This window comes from Lonchura striata, chromosome 30 (genome assembly GCF_046129695.1).
Source record: "Lonchura striata isolate bLonStr1 chromosome 30, bLonStr1.mat, whole genome shotgun sequence".
NCBI classification, from domain to species: domain Eukaryota; kingdom Metazoa; phylum Chordata; class Aves; order Passeriformes; family Estrildidae; genus Lonchura; species Lonchura striata.
The window spans coordinates 4,507,659-4,526,468 of NC_134632.1; the positions used below are offsets into that span (position 1 = coordinate 4,507,659).

At 52.5% G+C, this 18,810-nt stretch overlaps 1 protein-coding gene across 3 annotated transcripts; it reads left to right on the forward strand.

Moving 5' to 3' along the window:
- Positions 1-113: 113 nt before the first annotated feature.
- Positions 114-18,724, forward strand: PPARD (peroxisome proliferator activated receptor delta). 3 transcript variants are annotated; one of them, XM_077789081.1, is made up of 8 exons: positions 114-150; positions 3,024-3,117; positions 12,715-12,943; positions 13,623-13,774; positions 14,463-14,601; positions 15,180-15,382; positions 15,707-16,157; positions 16,557-18,724. In XM_077789081.1, the coding sequence occupies exons 3-8, from the start codon at positions 12,814-12,816 to the stop codon at positions 16,802-16,804; spliced, it is 1,323 nt and encodes a 440-aa protein (XP_077645207.1). In that variant the 5' UTR covers positions 114-150; positions 3,024-3,117; positions 12,715-12,813; the 3' UTR covers positions 16,805-18,724. The 3 variants fall into 3 exon arrangements, with proteins under 3 accessions (XP_077645207.1, XP_077645208.1, XP_077645209.1); XM_077789082.1 differs by lacking the exon at positions 3,024-3,117 and having other exon boundaries at positions 115-150; XM_077789083.1 differs by lacking the exon at positions 3,024-3,117 and having other exon boundaries at positions 121-150; positions 12,829-12,943.
- The last annotated feature ends 86 nt before the right edge of the window (positions 18,725-18,810 follow it).

Sequence of the window (18,810 nt, forward strand, 5' to 3'; positions counted from 1 at the left end):
GGCCGTTGCCGTGGTGACGCGGGCGCGAGGCTCCCCGGCGGCGGCGGCGATTGGCCGCGCGCGCGCGCGGGGTGCGGTGGCGTCAGGGCGTGCGCGGTGACGGTGAGGGGGGGCGGGGGGGGCGGCTGCGCGAGCGGGGCCGCGCGCGAGGTGAGTGAGGGCGTGAGGGACCGGGGGTGTGAGGGACAGGGGCGTGAGGGGCTGGGGGTGTGAGGGACCGGGGCGTGAGGGGCTGGGGGTGTGAGGGACAGGGGGTGTGAGGGGCTGGGGGTGTGAGGGACAGGGGCGTGAGGGACAGGGGCGTGAGGGGCTGGGGCGTGAGGGGCTGGGGGCGTGAGGGGCTGGGGCGTGAGGGGCTGGGGGTGTGAGGGACAGGGGGCGTGAGGGGCTGGGGCGTGAGGGACAGGGGGAGTGAGGGACAGGGGGTGTGAAGGACAGGGGCGTGAGGGGCTGGGGGTGTGAGGGACAGGGGCGTGAGGGGCAGGGGGAGTGAGGGACAGGGGCGTGAGGGGCTGGGGGTGTGAGGGACAGGGGCGTGAGGGGCTGGGGGTGTGAGGGACAGGGGCGTGAGGGACAGGGGCGTGAGGGGCAGGGGGAGTGAGGGACAGGGGGCGTGAGGGACAGGGGGTGTGAGGGACAGGGGCGTGAGAGACAGGGGGCGTGAGGGACAGGGGGTGTGAGGGACAGGGCTTGGTGTAAAGGGGACACGGGTGTGGAGAGCTGGGGCGTGAGTGGCATCAGTGACTTCAGGCTGTATTTCTTGGGAAGTCATGGGGGACAGAGGACGATGCATGGCCCACACGGGAAGAGGCTTAGGAGGACGGTGTGTCTGTCTCCTGTGCCAGGGTGGGGTGGTGGAGGGTGCCAGGCACTGCAGGAGTTTGGGGCTGGAAGGAGGAGAAGCAAGAGGGTCAGGATGGACCCTGAGCAGAGCAGGGGCTGCTCCAGGAGGAAGGATCTGAGAGTCCTTTCTCATCCCTCATATCTGCCCATTCTGCTCCCCCCTGCCCTGATATCCCATATGAAGGACATATGTGTGGGAAGGAATCAGATGTGCTGTAGGGTCTGGACAATGCCCATCATGGTGCTGCAGAGGGGCCTGAGCTGTGGCTGCCCCATGAATCAAGAGTCCCAGGGCTGGCTGCAGTGTTGCTCTCTAAAACAGTGACCGGTGGGTTGAGGCAGCCCATGTCCTGTTTCTTGTTTCTGCTCTCCTCTCCATGCAAATCCCTCGTTGCCATCAGCAGAGTATCCTCCTCTGTACAAACATGCTCCAGGCTGAGGTGGGAGATTTCCTGATGACTTGCCATGTGTCAGCCAGGGACAGCAGGGGAAGCAACCAGGTGGGATGTGCTGGCAGGTTCCCTCCATGCCCTGCTGAGCTGGTGCAAGTGTTGCCTTGTGTGTGGTGTGATGGGCATGTCCTGGCATTTAGCTGTGAGTGGGACAAGGTGAGCTAGGCATTTAGTTTTAATTCTCAGATCTGTGGCAGCAGAGCGCTCTGGTCTGCAATGAGAGAGAGCTCAGGGTGTGATTTATGCACTCCCTGCATGTGATTCAGCCCTCGTTGACAGTGTCAAGGCTAATGTTGTGTTACTGAATTGGGATGAGCTTTATTTCTGGTGGAGGTGGAGAAGGCCACCTCCTGATGTGCCAGTGGGGCTGGAATGACTTTAGTGTTGTTCTTTGTCAGAGAGATTAAAGAGAAACTTTGTCAGGATTGTTTAGAAAAACTGTCTTCCATATTGGGGAAGGGATGAGAAACCCGCTCTGCTGTGAAAGTGAAGCTCCTGAGGGCAGCTCTGTGGCCTCACTGGTGCTGGATCCACGCTTGGCAGAGCTCTGTGCTGTCCTGAGCCCCCACCTCTAAACAAGGACAATCACTGCCTTCAAGAGGATGTGGCTTTGACATCACTGATTGGGAAATCCTGATGTGATTGATGCTCCAGTGCATGGGACTCAGGTTGTATTTTTGGATCCAACACTTGTGACCTCCTCTGGATGTACCTTGATCCTGTAGGGAACACCCTCCACACTCAGGCCACACTCAGCTTTTGAGGCAGGGAGTTAATGTTCTTTTTTCATCTCTCCTGGACAGCTGCAGCTGTCGTGTCAGACCTGGAAGGATGTGCTGCACTGGGGGTTCACTCTCAGCACAGCACTCACAGGTTACTGCTGAGCTGCCTGCCCTGGTAGGGGCTGATGTTGTTGGTTTGTTGCTGGTTTGTTGCTGGTCCCCAGCTGCCTCATGAGTTGTCCCATCTCAAGGGCAGCAATGCAAAATGGGGCTTTTCATTGGAGTGGGAGGAGCAGATGAGTCTGGGTAATGTCAAGGAGGGTATGTGGGTGCAAATAGCATCATGTTCACAACATCTTTGTTTAATGTTTTATGTCCAGTTAGTCTGCATAACTCTCTAAAAATAGGACATATTTCCTCCAAGTCCTCTAGTTCAAAGCCTCATAAGCCATTTTTTTCCGGCATTAGTATCTTCCTTCTCTTTTGAGTCTGAAATTCATACAAGGCTAAGTTATCAGGAAAACTAAGAAGAGTGAATGAACTCTGTTGAATCCTTAAGTTTCAGCCACCCAAGAAGAAATTCATTAAAGTTGCAGGAACTTTCTGGCAGCCTCTTGAAGGTGTATTAAGCAAGCTGAGTAAACAAGCAGCCTGGTGGCCACCATAGTCCTTTTTCTAGCATCAACTTTGTGCATTGTCATAAGAGCTCAGGGTCATCAGCCTCTGGCTGCAGGTGACTTATGGCAAAGGTGACATCCATGGGGAGGGGATGGGGCTGTCTCTGCTGGGACACCCCAGGGTTTGCTCTGCCTCCTGTCTTGAGACAGATGCTGCCTGTGGCAGCAGCACCCTGGAGTCACCCTGACCCAGGGTTTCAGCGTGCAAAAGAGGGAGTGTGCGTTTAAATTTCAGAGCTGCTGCTGCTGGACCCAGCCCAGTGCTCCCAGCGGCATAAATATCTGGCCTTCAGCACAGCCGTGGAAACTTGCTGTCTGTCCTCCTGCAGATTGCTCCAGGTCTCGGCTGTCCTGGCTGTGCTGACATGGTGACCGAGCGGTGGCTTTCGGCGGCAGGCAGACAGGGACAGCTGCTCCGCAGAGGTAACCCTTCCCCTTTGCATGCGGGCCACCAACCCAGGCACTTAGCAGTGTTCCTAAAAACCTGGGGTAACTTCCAGCAAGATTGCCTTTGTCCATGAGCTTAAACTTTCTTAAATTTAATTTTAAATTTAAACTCCGTGCCTTGTTTTTGTTGTGTTTCTGAATATGATCTTATGGATTACTTTAGGAATACACTGTGAGGACCATGGTCTAATGCTGTTCCCCTCAGCTGGCTCTTTCTGTCAAAGCATAGTGACGTAACGTTTCATTATTTCAATGATGTTGATGACTGAAATTGGCTGTTGTAGAGGGAGGGCACATGAGATCCAGGACTGCATGTGGGTCACCAATCACCCAACAATCCAACACACGACCCGGCGGTGGTGCCGGTGCTGTCGGTGTCAGACAAAGCCAAGCAGGTCGTGGCAGAGGCAGGACAGGGCTTTGGAGGAGGTGGTCAGCAGGGCCATGGGCGGGCACTGTCCTGCCCACAGACCTCTGAAGTGATTCCTGGAATCAGCAGTGCCATGGCTGTCTGCATGTGGCTGTGGGTGTGTGTTTGCCTCAACACAGGTCTGAGGTGTTGAGCTGTCATGGGTTCTGTGTCAGATTAGTGCAATCGTTGCTCCACCTCTGTTCTGGTATTGAAGACAGACTTCCAAGGATCTTCACAGTGTGTCGAGAGGATTTCATAATGAGCCCATGAGGCTTTGCTGATCAGAAGAGCATTGTTGTATGGAATTGTTTTCTGGTGTTGATGGGCTCTGTCTTTCTTGTGTGAAGCCTTTTGAAAAATATGTATTTTTGTACAGTACATCTTGTTGCTCTTTGGGGACTATTTCGTCTGTGGCTATTGAATTATGGACTGGAAATCTGCAAATGTTCTTGGAGACTGAAGGACTGGCACAAGAAGAGGCTTTTGGGCTCCTCTGAACAACAGAACCTGACACACAAATGATGTTTTAATTGGGTGAGATGATGTTACAGTGTTTATGCCTGAAAGGTTATTTGCTGTCAGAGCCCAGCCTGGCTTGCCCTGACAATGACATTTTAGATGTCAGGGGTTTTGTGGTTTGTACCAATTCTTTTGCTTAGAGCAGGAACAATCTGATAACCACAGATTTTGTCGGGCTGTGTTGCTGCTTCTCATCTTCTTCGGTGCTGCAGAGTAATCTCTGCTTTTTCCAGAAGTCTCTGTTCAGAGATGCACTACTGCAGTAATTTTGGAGACTCTGGGAAAGCCTGGACAAACAGAAGTGATTTCCATAGTGAGGACAAGTAAGATTTTTCTGTAGAACTAGTTTTATTTTTTTGTTAATTACTCTGCAATGTGCTTGCCTTGGCAGAATGCCTGGGAAATTACTTTACCAAAGCAGGGTTTAGAGAGGAACAATTGATGAATCCTTTTGGTCAAGGAGATTGTGAAGTGCATCTTCCCCAAAATGTATGTTTTGGGATGATGTTCACTGGAGCCCTGCTTGACTGCAGGAAGGGTTCAGAGCAGAACTGACTCAAGATGTAGCTTAGTTTCATTATGACTTCTTGAAATGCTTTAATATCCACAGTTTCAGTCGTACTGTCTGGAAAATGTCTGTGTTCTCCAAGGCTTAGCCAAGAGCTTGTGAACATCTGGGATCGTTTTGGTCAGGTCTATTTGGCTTTGCAAAGGGCTCTGAAATGCATGTGTATGTTGGGGTGCTTTCCTGGGGATCTCACAGAAAGGCTCTGCTCCAAGTTTAGAGTTTTGGAGGGTCTGTGGTTTGCAGGGGAATCCTGACCATGGAGGAGGAAGCGGCAGGATGAAAGCACAAGCCAGAAACACAAGAATTCATTCTGGTGCTGGGTGAAGCCAGAACCCACCTCTGGGGCTGGGTAACCCACAACCTGGTAACCCCCAAGTTATCCAAAGTTGTTGCCATCAGGCTGCATTTCCTGATTTGCCCTGGTCTGGGAACTGGAACTTGAAATAGCAAAAACCAGAACATGCATGCTCAACCCTTAACAGATATGTGGGTTGGAGACAGGGAATGATTTTGGTGATTTGAAAGGGCAGATGAGCTGATAGGGAAGCATTTCTTTGATGGGCTGTTAAGACAGACTTTACTGTGAAACACATGCCTATCTCATTAGGACAGGCTTTGTCAGGCCTTTCCTGGCAGAGGTTGTGTGAGATGGCTTCAAAATAAGCAATGCTTTGTGCAGTCATCTTGTTGACGGGAACCTAAGCCCAAATCCCTGTCCTGCCTGACTTTTTACAAGTGTTTTTCAGTGCAACTCTTGATTTTATCCTAATGCATTCTGGGATATTTCTGAGAATGTCCAAATCAGCTTTTCACCTTAAAGTTGTTTATATGGGTTCTGCTAGAAATGTTGGCTCTTGAAAGCTGTTAACCCCATGAGGGCTGATGGTCAGAGACACACATCTCTGAAAATACCCGTGGATTGGTTCTCATGTCCGTGGGGTAGACCTTGTGTTGTGGAACTTAGGGACACGGGGATCTCTGGAAAAGGGTTGTTGGTGAGCATGAACTTGAGCCTGCTGAGCTGCCAGCAGCTGGCTGTGTGAGGAAGCAGTAGCTGTTGGCTGGCTGTGAGCTCTGTGGCTCACCCTGTACCCCCAAGACGATGCCAAAGGCATGAGGATGTTATGAAAGGTGCGAATGCTTTGCTCAAGCATTTTGTTTTCTGGGGGCCGAGGCAGAAATCCAAATGGTCAGAGCACCCTGTGAGTCTTGGCAGGATCACACTGACACGGTGGCTGCTCCTTTCCCTGCTGAAAAGGCAGGGGAATCTCTGCTGTCCAGGCAGCTATTGCTATGTGAATGTGGCCAAAAATAGTAATGAAACAGCATTCCCATCTAGTTCCCGACAGGGTGTTGTACTAGTTTGTGTGGAAAAGCAACTCTGGTGTTCTCTGGGGGTTTTCTTCTGGGGATTTTTGCAGTCAGACTGGGACCCCTCTGTTTTCCTGCTCCGTGGCTGAAGGGGAGCTGCAGCAGGCACAGCAATCTGCTCGATCCGTCTCGCTGCGCATGTCCTGGCCCTGCTGAATCATCAGAACTTGTGTCTGGGCACAATTGCTCTCTGTCAGCTGTGTCCTGGGATCGGAGTAGCATGGCTGGGGCCAGGATATTTTGCTAAAGTCTACAAAGCCAAGTAGCACTTTTCTGGGAGTCCAAGTGTAAACATAACAAAACTTACAGGCTGATGGATTTTTTTTTTCCTGGTTAGTCCATGGGATCTAAAATCTGTTGCTGCAAAAAGGAGGAGGCTTGCTATTTGTTTTGTGGGCATTTTTCTGCATCTGAGAGCACTGGCAACATAGCAATAAAACCTAGGGGCCTGCTCGATGTTTGGCTCCAGACAGAAGGCTGCATGCATGGGTGTGATCCTGACTCATTGGCCCACTGCTGCTTTTCTACCCCCATTGCTTTTCTGGGGAGCTGATTGCCCCTTCCAAAGCACGGGTGGCACTTGCTGGTGTCCCAGTGATCCTGAGACTTTGGGGAAATCGAAGCTGTGTGCTGGTGTGCACAGCACTGCCAAACTTGGCCTCACTAACCACCAGCAGTGCTCCCGTTCACAGCCACAGCTTGTTCCACTCGCCACTTTCCTGGAGTTCCATTTCAGTGCTGCTCTGAGCCTGTGCCCACTGTTTGCCTTGGGATTCTGTGAGCTCCTCCCTTACCAGCCCTGTTCTATAATTACTGATGTTCCTGAAACTGGATCCTTCCACGTGTCCTGCTCAGGTTCATGAGGACAAGGGGTCCCTAAGCAAACTGACTGCCTTGGAGTACAGCCAAGAGGGCTTCAGCAGTTTGGGAAAGCATCATCTTACAGTGGCTCATTGAGTTCTAAGCCCCTCTTTAGCCTCCTCACCTTTGGGATGCTAAAGGAAAGGGGAATACTAGACAGCTTCTCTGCCATGCAAGTGCCAGGTTTGCAGTGTGATTCCAAACCATTGCCACAGTTTCACAGCCACCTCTGCAGCGCCCCGGGCTGTGGGGGAATGATCCTCTCTCCTTGCCAGACTTAATGATCTTCTCAGATAGCAGCACTTCTGTGCCATTTCAAGCGCTGAGAAGCCCCAGTGGTGTCACCTTTCCAGTACCTGCTTGTTTCCTGGCTGCTGTCCTTGTTCCGATGGGTCAGACCAACGTGCCCTCCTGGCCATAGATACTTGGGGCTGTCCTGAGTTGACCACTAAACACAAATACCAATCAGTAGCTGGCAGAATGAGATGTGCCAGTTTATTTCCTGAAAGTCATCCTGGAAATGCCTTGTACAGGAATGTAAAACAGGAGAAGATGGTCACAAGCAGTGCAGGGAGCTGACCTGGGGCTGAGCAGGCCAGACCTGCGAGTGTGACTGCAAACAGGTGTCAAAATTTGTGATACAGGAATAAACAATGACACTTGGCACTGATCTATTGCTCTGCACTTCCAAAAATGCCATCTCCATGAGCTAATGCAGCCAGGGAATGATCAGGAAGGAAGCACTGTAAAAGTCCTCGTTTCTTTGTGATGGGTTTTGGTTTTGGTTGGGTTTTTTTTATAGTCAAAAAATGGAAATAGGGGACCTGACCAGATTTGCTGAAGGTCATGGAGCAGCACTTCAATTACGAGCTAAGAACTGTGCAGCTTTTCCTTGCCTGCCCTGCTGCTGCCCTTCAGCCACGAGCCTGATGAGGGCAGGGAGTCCCTTTGCTGGGAAGCTGTTGAGGGATGATTTTTCAGTCTTCCCAATCTGCCATCTCAAGATTTTGGAGCACATCCCATGCATGCTTTCTGCTGAAGCCAGGGACGGCTGCAACTCCTGGAGAAGAGCAGCCGAGCAGACCTTGCTTTGTGCATGGCTGAGAATTCAGTGCCCAAAGTCTGCTATTTTTCTGTGTCTGCAATACCTCTTACACTCTGAACAAAGCCAGCAGCAAGTTCCTTTTGGAGCAAAATGTCATGACCTGGTTTTGGGGACAGCATCAATCATGGTACAAAAAGAGAAGAATCCAGCAAGTTTCGTAACCTTTTTAATGAGCTGGCTATTTCTCCCCGTCAGTGCCCAGGAAGTGGGTGAGTTGAAACGTGCAATAGATGCGTGATTCATTTTGGCAAGCCAGGCTGCTCAAGGCAGCTGAGGGAATCTCCTGCACCCTGTGTCACAAGTCCCACAGTAATTAGCAGCAGCTAATGGTCATGGCAGCTCTGGCAGCACCCCTCTGCTTAATGAGCCCAGCTCACTCTTGGAGGAGCACAGGTGGTCCACACTGAGCAGCCTTGGAGAAAGAATCACAGGACTGGGCTCTGGGGCATGGTACAGCATCTGATGCTTCAAGGGGAAAAATCTGTCCCAGAATATCCACCCTGGCCAGTGCTGTGTGGGAAGGCTCTTCCTTGCTAGCTGTAGTAGTTTATTTTTGTGTGTAGCCTGCCTTGAGGCCAAGACTTTGAGTAAGGAAGGAAACACGCAGCTACTAAGTGTTACTGAGATCTCATTGGCTAATAGGGGGGTATGCTGATCTTCCAGGAGCAAACATAAACATGTTTTCAGTGTTTGTCTCTCATGTCTTGTACTCTCAGTTACCTTTCCTGTATTGCAGCATCTGCTTAGCTCTTATTTGGCTTTTATTAGTAGTAGCTGACAAGTAGGAGGAGGAACAGAAACTGGTACTTGATCAGCAAATCTTGGAAGCAGTGACACAACCTAAGGAAGTCTGCAAAAGGTGGTCAACGAGCAGCAATCACATCTCTTTTGTGGATTCAAGTCAGTTTTCAACTGTGGATTCAAAATGTGCTGCACATCACAGTGCTCAGTTCTCATCTCACCCCTTATGTTTCTTTTGGCTTTGAATTTGATGAATTTTCTTGTCCAGAGGTATAAACACAAGTGAGGAGTGCTCCCATGATATATTGGTTTTCCTTTATGACCTCCTTTATAGTACAGTTGTATTGAACAACTGCTTTGAGCAGATCAACTCTGTGACTTGATTCTTGGGAGGTTTGGACCTTTCTTTGGTGCTTTGCTTTGCATGGAAACTCTGAGCTTGGCTCCAGGGTCTGTGTGCTAATCAGCAGGATTGGCTGCCAGGGGAACTGCCAGGCCACAGGGACACAAGCTGTTGGTTGATGATCTGGAGGCTTGGATCTTGGTCAGCTCTGGAGAAGTACTACCTTCTTGCAGGGAATCCACACTGAAGATTTATCTCCTTTTAACTTTTATTCCTGTTTTTTTCCTCTCCTGGTTGTGCCACGTCTCTCTCCCTGTTCCCACTGATGGTTTAGCTTGGCGTAGATGCCAGCTTCTAGGAAAGACAAACCTGTTGCCCAAGCTGTTTGCAGCCAGCAGGCATCAGCCCAAGCCCAGAGCCAGCAAACAAACCCTCCCTGCACCAGCTGCAGAGGAAGCTGCTGGCTCAGCCAGGGTTACCAAAGCTCCTTGGAACAGGCATTGAGGCAAGGGCACAGCGAGTCATGAGATGCTTGTGCTCTTGCTCATTCCCATCCTGTGGGAAGAGGAAGGGAAACAACTTTGCTAGATTCTCTGGATATACTTAGGAAGAAATTCACAGTCTCCATCCTTGTTTCCATCAGTGTCCTGTGACAGCTGCCAAACGGAAAAAGGGGTGGGTGTCTAGGGTAGGCAGGAGTCTCTACCCATCTTCCTGCAGCTTGAAGCTTGTGTGCTGTGCTCTGGCACAGGACTCAGCCAAGAGGAGGAGACCAAGTTATCCCTTCTCCTGCTCTGGCACCTTGACCACTGAGTGTGGAGGTACCAAACGGCTGGAGAGGTCCAGGGGTGGAGATGGGCCCTTTGGCTGTCCTTTGTTGTCCCAGTGATGTCCCACAAAGATTCTGGGCTGTGGTGCTGGCAGGGCAGGTCCCTCCTTGTGCTCACACAGAGAGAGTTTGGACAAACTCTGGAGAGCTCGAGCTTCCCAGGCCCCCCTGTTCCCCCTGAAGGGGTTGCAGGGGAACAGAGGGGAGCATGTGAATCCTTGGTGAATCTCCACAGTCTCTGCCTGCTACCCCAGTGCCCTATCTGGCATGGGGACAAGGGCTGAGGTCCCTCTCCTGCCGGGGGCTCTGGTCCTCAAAGGGTGGCATAGGCCTGGCCATGCCCAGCCCTTTACCCAAGGCTGCCTTGGCCTTTCATCTGCCAGAGGCAGGGGCTGCGGCCTCCTGTGTCAGCTCAATCCGTTTTTCCAGTCCTCTCCCTCTATCCCAGTTGTTTAGAAAATGGGAAGGGCTGAGGGAGAGGCAGGTGTGCAAAGAGTTCCCACAGCTTCCCTCTGCTCAGGCCCCTGAACTCTTGGCCTGCAAGGAGATGTACAAACAATACATTCGGAGCCTTTTGGTAAAAGCTTTTCTCTCTCTGGCTCTCTAGCCACTCTCAAAGGGTGGGATTCACATCCATATCCTTTCTGTAACACCTTTCTACATGTGAGGCCCGTGGAGCTATCTGTCTATGTCTCATCCTCTGCTTTCCTCCTCCTCACACCCATCCAAGACGGACTCCATGCACAGTTTTGGAGTTGCTTTTTTGGGTTTTGAGGAGCAAACTGCATGCCAAAAACTCACTGCCTCCCTGGGAGCACATGGCCCTGAGTAGAGCCAGTAGATGGAGGACAGCATGTCAGGGATGTGCCCACATTATTCCAACATGTCCCATGAGACATCTGGGGCAAAGCAGAGAGCTCTGTCTGCAGTGGGTTTATAGCAAGGGGCTTGTGCTGGATACCAGGGACAAAGAGAATCTAATGAGCTGCTCATTAAGCTGCTGCAGGATGGATTTTCCACTGTAGACAAGCTTCTCCTGCCACAAGCTTCTCCCACTAACTGCTCTTCCAGGCAAAAGTGTTTCCCTGATGTTTGTGTGATCATTTATATATAACCCTGAAAACAGTGAAGTTCATTACCCTCCATCTCCAATGAATAAGTTTTCCTGCCTGTCTGCCATGTCCCACTGTGTGGGATGTGTGAGCAGAGGCCAAGGATAACACTGCCCTTCAATGGTCCCTCAGTGCTCGTGTGGAGGCACGGGAAGGGAGCACCCCCCTGCCTGCTCCTGCTGCCAAGGAGCACAGGGCAGTGTGCTCACTGTTGCCACTAATATACCTCACCTGGAAGCAAAGCCACCTGTCCTGCAGTCTGAATTCCCAATGTGGAGGAGAAAAATAAAGCCCCCTCAGCCACAGGAGACCCAGGCTCTGGTAGGGCACCAGCTCCAGGGATGACTTGTGTCCTGACTTTGTGAGGTGTCTGTGTTCACCCTCCCACCTGCAGGTTTTGTTCTCTCCCTGAGCTGCTTCCTTGCTCTTTCAGGGAGCTCTGACCTTGATGTCTTTCCAGCAATCCAAGGAGTTGGCTGCAGCTCAAATCCGAAGTGCCAGGTGTGAGGGTCTTCTCTAGAAAGGCAAACAAATCCAGGGAGTCCTGGGTCACTGCTGCCCTTCCCCAGCAAGCCCTGAGTTGTGCTGTGGGCTTGGGCATGGGGCATGGACCATCCCAGAGCTTGGGGTTGCCCTTATACAAGGCCCCTGCAATAGCCTGCATTAGTTTAATTTGGGTCTGCAAATTGAGGCTCTCTTGGTTGAACCTGGATTTCAGTGGCTTTCCTGATGGGTATTTCTCCACTTAAAAATAACTCTCTTAAGGAAGTGGATGGAACTTTACATAAGATGGGCTTGAGATATTAATTATTCAAGGAAGAGTCAGTTTAGGAATCAGGATCCAGCATGGCTGGGAGGGAGGTGGGATTGTGGGCTCTTTGGGATGGAGTAAGGCAAACAAGGAGCGGAAGTGTGTGGGGGAGGACGGGGCCGTTCCTCCCACAGGAAACCCGGGATTAAGACACTGGTTGGATTGTGTGGCTGTTGGGATTGCACTGCTGGACCCCGTGGCTGAGCACGGCCGGCAGCTGCGCAGAGCAACAGCAACACGTTCAACCCTGCTCTTGGCAGAGGAGCCAAGTGAAAACAAACACAGAGGCTGTAACTGGCAGCACTCTGACAGGAAGGAGTGCGAGTGCAGGGCCGACAGGAAGCCATCAGTCTTGCAGATGGCTTGCATGGGCCAGGGACTTTTAGCCACTGCCTGCTGCTGCACTGAGCTCTGCTCCCCCAGTATCTTCCACCCATGGGCACAGTGTGTCCTAATCAGCTGCTGCTCCCAATCCAGGCTCTGCCATGGCTGGGCAGGGACAGAGGGTGAAACCAGCCCTACTTTGATCCTTCTGGAGGTGTTGGCTCTATCAGAGCCTGGCTCTGGCTGCATCACATAGGTCACTGTCAGCTCTGGGGGACGTTATCTGGGGCAGCATTTCTGCTATGGGACTTGTAAGTTGGGGACCCTTGATCCCTGGGTGGCATATGGGCTGATTTGTGGTCTGCTAGGCTTTAAAAACAATTCTGTGAGCTTTTGCTTCCTTGAGTCCTACAGAATGTTTATTCCACAGTGCAAAGGGATCTTTAAATGGGCCCTGCTCTGCATGTCTCACTGGCTGAGGAGCAAGCACAGAGCAGGACTGGTGTGGTTGGTGACACTGCCCTGCTGCTGAGCTCCTCCGTGCAGGCACTCAGTGGCCTCTCTCCATGTCCTGCAGGCTAGCAGGAACAGCCTGGTGGGGTCCATCTTGGATAGACGCGGATGATGCCAGAGCTATGACAGGGATTGCAGTCTTGGCACTGAGGGGTGATCAATTATGGAACAACTACAGGAGGAAGTACCTGAGGTCAAGGAAGAGGAAGAGGAAGAGGCAGTGATGGTGGCAAGTGGAGCCTCAGACCCAACTGGAGGACCAGACAGCTCGCTGCCTTCAAGCAGCTACACAGGTGAGTGGAGCCACAGGATCTCATCCTGTGGAACATCTAGTTGCCCACAGCCTCCAGGCAGCATGCTCACCTGCAAGGACAGAGGATCTGTCCCTGAATGGAGTTCAGCTGAACTGAACATTTCACATTTATTTATGAAATAATGCTCCAGGTTATGGAGAGGCTTATTTCTTCCTCTGAGGTCACTGCACATCCATTGGCAATGGGTTTTGGAGTGGAAATTATAAGGACAGGCAGGAAACATTGTGCTTCAGAGCAAGGGGCCTCCCAGGGTGCTTGGGAATGCTTCCTTGGACACTTCCTGGGGTTCTCAGAGCAAAGTGATTGTAGGAGGTGGGAGAGATGGTTTGTAGATGCAGAAAAGCCTCCTCCAGAGCCCTTGATGTTCCAGCTGGGATGTCCTGTGCCAGCAGCCAGCCAACAAGGGATTATAAAATCTGCTGGTTGGAGTTTCATTGCCAGGACATGAATGCCAGAGGGAAGAAAGGAGCATTGATGTGGAGTCTGAGCTGCTGGGGCATTCTTGACTCTGTTCATGGCATTTGCCTGCAGCCAGTGCCAGATTCCAGATGTGATACCAGGGGCAGGCAGGACAGGGCTGGAAGTTCCTCCTCAGCCACGGCAGGAGCTGGGCCTGTGGCTGTGACACGGAAGGACGTGTCCCTGTGTGCGTTTGCAGACCTGTCACAGAGCTCCTCTCCCTCGCTGTCGGACCAGCTGCAGATGGGCTGCGAGGAGGCGGCGCTGGGAGCGCTGAACGTGGAGTGCAGGGTCTGCGGAGACAAAGCCTCGGGCTTCCACTACGGCGTGCACGCCTGCGAGGGCTGCAAGGTGAGTCCCAGGGACAGCTGGGTTCTGCAGCACCAGCAGGGCTTAGATCCCAGCGACTGGGCTGCCTCCTCACACAAGCAGATTTGCAACAGAACAGGGATTTGGGATTGATTGTAAAAAAACTCAACCTGTCTAGAATGGGGCAAGCATAGGCAGGCAACAAATGCTGCCCTGGGAAGGGGACTGAGACCTGTATGGCCCAAACCTTGCATTGTCATGCTTTGCTTTGTAAGGCAAATCCATCTGTCCCCAAAGAGACCCTGATTTTGCTTTTAAAAATAGCTTCTGTGCTGCAAATCAGCAGTGAGCTGTGAATTTATCTCCCTGGGATCACTGGCTGCAGCTTGGATGTTCCTCTGGAATTCTTTCCCCTGCAGCAGATCCAGCAGATTGCGTTAGCAGCCCAGGTCCTGCCAGACATTCCTGCAGGCTGGGGTTGGCCCATGGCTTGTTCCTCCATCCCTTTCTGTGGGCTGCTGACACAGTCACAGCACCAGGCATGGGGTGCCCTCACACCTCTTCCTCTGCAGCCCCTTTCTGCCACTACATGGGATAGAGACCCTGCTTGCATCACAGAGACCCAGGGCTCCCCCTCCTGAACCTCCCTGAAGCTCCTGGGGATAACAAACCAGTCTGGTCCCAAACCATAGGCCCTGCTGCTCCATGTCTCCCTGCTCCCTGCCTGCAGGGTTTCTTCCGCCGGACGATCCGCATGAAGCTGGAGTACGAGAAGTGTGAGAGGAGCTGCAAGATACAGAAGAAGAACAGAAACAAGTGCCAGTACTGCCGCTTCCAGAAATGCCTCTCGCTGGGCATGTCACACAATGGTGAGTGTCACTGCTGCCCACAGGCCTGGCCAGCTGGGTGGCACAGGGCCAGCTGCCCTGCTGTGAAGGGTGCCCATAGCCTCCTGTGCTTTAGTCCATGGCTCTTCTTGCTAGGTGATCTTTCAAATCTAGTGCTTCAAGCATTTGACTCCTCTTCCCCTTTTTCTGTATGAGAAAGGGCTGTTCATTCCCACCATGAAGTGCAGCTGCTGGCATGTGGTTGTCCCTTATGTACTGGCCCCGAGGGAGCTGGACACACAAATTGTTCTGTGCTGGGACTTTTAGATTTCATGTGTGAGAATCTCAGACCCAGACAAGCAAAGGTGTTTATGTGAGAAGCAGGGTTTGAGCAAGAGCCCAGAGGAATGGGATGGGATTCTGCTGTGAGGAAACAGCAGTGGATGTTTCGTGAAGGTGTTAGTGCTGAAGGAACTGCAGCCTCGAGAAGCATTGTGTTATATAGCTGCAGGTGTTCTCCAGCAGACCTGTCTGTCTGCAGTGGCAGAACAAACTGCTGCCTCTCTGGATGCATCTCCTGGGGTTCCCCTGCTGTCCTGACCCCCAGTTTTGCCCCCCAGCCATCCGCTTCGGGCGCATGCCAGAGGCAGAGAAGAGGAAGCTGGTGGCAGGGCTGACAGCAAGTGAGATCAGCTGCCAGAACCCACAGGTGGCTGACCTGAAAGCTTTCTCCAAGCACATCTACAACGCCTACCTGAAGAATTTCAACATGACCAAAAAGAAGGCAAGAGGTATTCTGACCGGCAAGGCCAGCAGCACCCCAGTAAGTTCCCTCCCAGGGCAGGTGGGGTTGGCCATGGCCAGCATGGGGGACTGTTCTCTGGGAGATGGTTCACATCTCCCTGCTGCCATAGCTGTTCCCCATGCACCATTTTCACCTGGGCTCTGCATGTCCTGCCCCTTGCTGGGAGAAACCCCATTGCTCTGCACACTTGTGCTGTGGTGGGTGGGTGCAGATTAGCTGGGCACTGTCAGCCCCAGAGGCAGGGCACAGCACAGGGACAGGCAGACAAACGTGACTGTCCTGAGCAGAGCTGGCACCTCGAGTCCCCGCAGCAGACTCCTAACTTGCTTCTTGTTCAAGCAGCCTTTCGTGATCCATGACATGGACACCTTGTGGCAGGCAGAGAAGGGGCTGGTGTGGAAGCAGCTGGTGAACGGCATCCCCCCCTACAAGGAGATCGGGGTGCACGTCTTCTACCGCTGCCAGTGCACCACGGTGGAGACCGTGCGGGAGCTCACCGAGTTCGCCAAGAGCATCCCCAGCTTCGTAGGCCTCTACCTGAACGACCAAGTGACTCTGCTCAAGTACGGGGTGCACGAGGCCATCTTCGCCATGCTGGCCTCCATCATGAACAAGGATGGGCTGCTGGTGGCCAACGGGAACGGCTTTGTGACCCGCGAGTTCCTGCGCAGCCTGCGCAAGCCCTTCAATGAGATCATGGAGCCCAAATTTGAGTTTGCTGTGAAGTTCAACGCGCTGGAGCTGGATGACAGTGACCTGTCCCTGTTTGTGGCTGCCATCATCCTGTGTGGAGGTGAGCGGGTGCCCTCGGCCGTGCCGAGGTCAGGAAGAGTCTTCCCTAGTTAGAGGTGGCTCAGAGGGGGCTAGGGGAGCTGAGCTGCAGCTGGGCTTGAGGTCAGCCAGGGATGTCTCGGGCATGAGAGAAGAACTGAACACTTCCAAAACTAAAGCTTCTCTGTGGAGGGGATGCCTGGCAAGCTTGGACCAACAGCAAGGAATGTAAAAGTGGCATCTCCTTTCTCATGTGCTGCTGTGGGATACATTGTCCAAGGGCACACTTCTCCCCTTTCTAGCTGATGAGGTTAGAGTCACAGTGGGTGGGTTACAGTCCCTGGCTCCCTTTCCCCAGGAGCAGTGTGTACTTTGGAGGGCTGCACCATGACCCTGCAGCTACCATGCTTCCTCTCCACAGACCGCCCTGGCCTGATGAACGTGAAGCAGGTGGAGGAGATCCAAGACAACATCCTGCGAGCGCTGGAGTTCCACCTGCAGTCCAACCACCCGGATGCCCAGTACCTCTTCCCCAAGCTGCTGCAGAAGATGGCTGATCTGCGACAGCTGGTGACAGAGCACGCCCAGCTGGTGCAGAAGATCAAGAAGACAGAGACAGAGACATCTCTGCACCCACTTCTACAGGAGATCTACAAGGACATGTACTAAGGACCTGTTATTTATGAGAATGAAGCCATGGATTCCCATCAAGACTCTTTGTACAGAAACAAAGAAAACCCTTCCCAGTGTCTTCCATTTCTCCTACTGGAAACTCTTTTCTATGTGACCCTGACATACGGTACGTAGGGCAAGATGCCGTCAGGATTTGCAGGTGCCTCCTGCTCGGCCAGGGCTTCCGTTAACACACACTAACAAATCTGCAACGCTGCTGTTCCCATTCCTTGGCCAGCTCCAGCTGCTCCCGGAGTGGAGCAGCCACCCAGTTTACGTGGCTCAGGCAGCAAGGTCACTGTGGCACCTTGGGTCCCCAGGGTGGGGAGCCCTGGTCCTTAGGAGGACCAAGGGGGTGCAGGGGCCAGCGGGGCTGACAGCAGCACTTACAGGTGTCTGTATTCTTTTGTTTGTTTGCACTCCAAGGACATGGTCCTGAGCCGTGAAGTCTGGGACAGTGTGATGAAAGGATGTTTCTGTCTTTCCCAAAGAAAAGCTCTGGAGTATTTGAACACGGGTAGGGCTGTCCCAGGAGAGACCCTCAGCTGCAGCCCCCACTGTGCTCTGCAGTGTGTTCCTGTCTCCCCGTGGGAATGTGTGAACTCTGCCTTCCTGGGTGCTGTGTGGGAGCCTTTGCTCCTGGCACCCTCGTTCCGTAGGGAACATGTCCCTTGGCACCTCAGTAGAAGAGAGGCTGGGATGGGGAAGTAGGAGTGAAAGGATTTGACTCCTTAAAATTCACCTTCAGAGCAGAGGCATGGAATCCGTGGCTTCCACAGGCTGCTCTGCACAGACATGGGTTACAAAAAAGGTGTGTGGAGGGTCAGAGGCCTTGAGCTGGTCAGGGTTTGGTGTCCTGCCTCAGTTTCCCCTCTGTGAAAGGGACCTGGATTGTCACATGCTGTCTGCTTAGAGCAGGAGCACCAGGATCTGTTAGTGCATTGGTTGCAGAGCTTTGCAGCTGTAAATGCCAAGGATTTATAAACAGGGAGGGGGGTGGTTGGGATGCTCACAATGAGCAGGAGCTTCCCAGTGAGCGTGGCTGTGTCAGGGAAGCTGCCAGTCCACCTCTGCCACTGTTCCCAAGAGTGGAACAGCTCCAGGCTTAGAGGTCTGCCTGATCCCAGCACCATTCTGGGACTTTACCTCACAACTTCTCACAGCTGTAGTGAAACACCACGGTGCTGCCTGGGCCAGGCAGACCCCTGGTGTGGGGGCTGTGTCCCCTGGGCTTTGGGCAGGGGGAGGATGAACCTGAGAATGGCTCAGTTTCCCTTTCAGGATAATGGTGTCTCACCTAAGAAGCAACACTTCTCTGTCTGCAGCTCCTAGTCCCTTCTGTCCTGAGCAGCCTTATTAAAATACTGATATTCCCTAGGAGGGGTTGTGGGAGCAAATTATTCGGTTTTATTTTACTTTCCTCTTCTTCAGGGTAGCAGATTTCCCTGGTGCAATAATTCCTTTAAAACCCAAAGGGGAAGAGCACTAGGCTTTCCCTCCCTATCACAGGGCTGGTTGGTCCCAAACCTCCCCCTGCTGCCACACTCCTCAGTTTGCCGTGCCTCAGTTTCCCTGCCCAGCCCTCCCCTCCCTACCTCGAAGGGGTATTGGGAATCACCGTTTCTGAAGCACTTTGAAGCCCTCTGGGGGAAGGCACTGGAGACATGAGTGTGCTGGTGGGAGCCCAGGGATTTGTCCTTCCCAAAATCCCGGTGGCGTTCCCACCTCGGTCGCAATGCAGGACTCGTGCCCATCACCTGGGAAACTTTTTGCTCTTCCTTCCTCAACAGTATAACAACCCTCAAACTGAAATGTATATTTTTGCTAGAAGTACAAACCTCCAAGTGTTTTTAATAATATAAATAGTGTCCACAGACTGACTTGACTTTAAATAAATCTGAACTAAATATTTAAGAACCTTTTAGCGTCCAGCCTATCTTTATGGGCTTTCTCTCAGCACCTGGAGACAGCTGTCGGTGGGAGGATTTCCAGCAGAGGCGATG

What these genes read in the sequence shown, in the direction of transcription:
- PPARD (XM_077789081.1), top strand. Translation starts at nt 12,814, where the DNA reads ATGGAACAACTACAGGAGGAAGTACCTGAGGTCAAGGAAGAGGAAGAG. An exon ending in ACGCCTGCGAGGGCTGCAAG is followed by an intron (nt 13,775 to 14,462) that starts GTGAGTCCCAGG and finishes CCCTGCCTGCAG; the next exon opens with GGTTTCTTCCGCCGGACGAT. An exon ending in TGCCATCATCCTGTGTGGAG is followed by an intron (nt 16,158 to 16,556) that starts GTGAGCGGGTGC and finishes TCCTCTCCACAG; the next exon opens with ACCGCCCTGGCCTGATGAAC.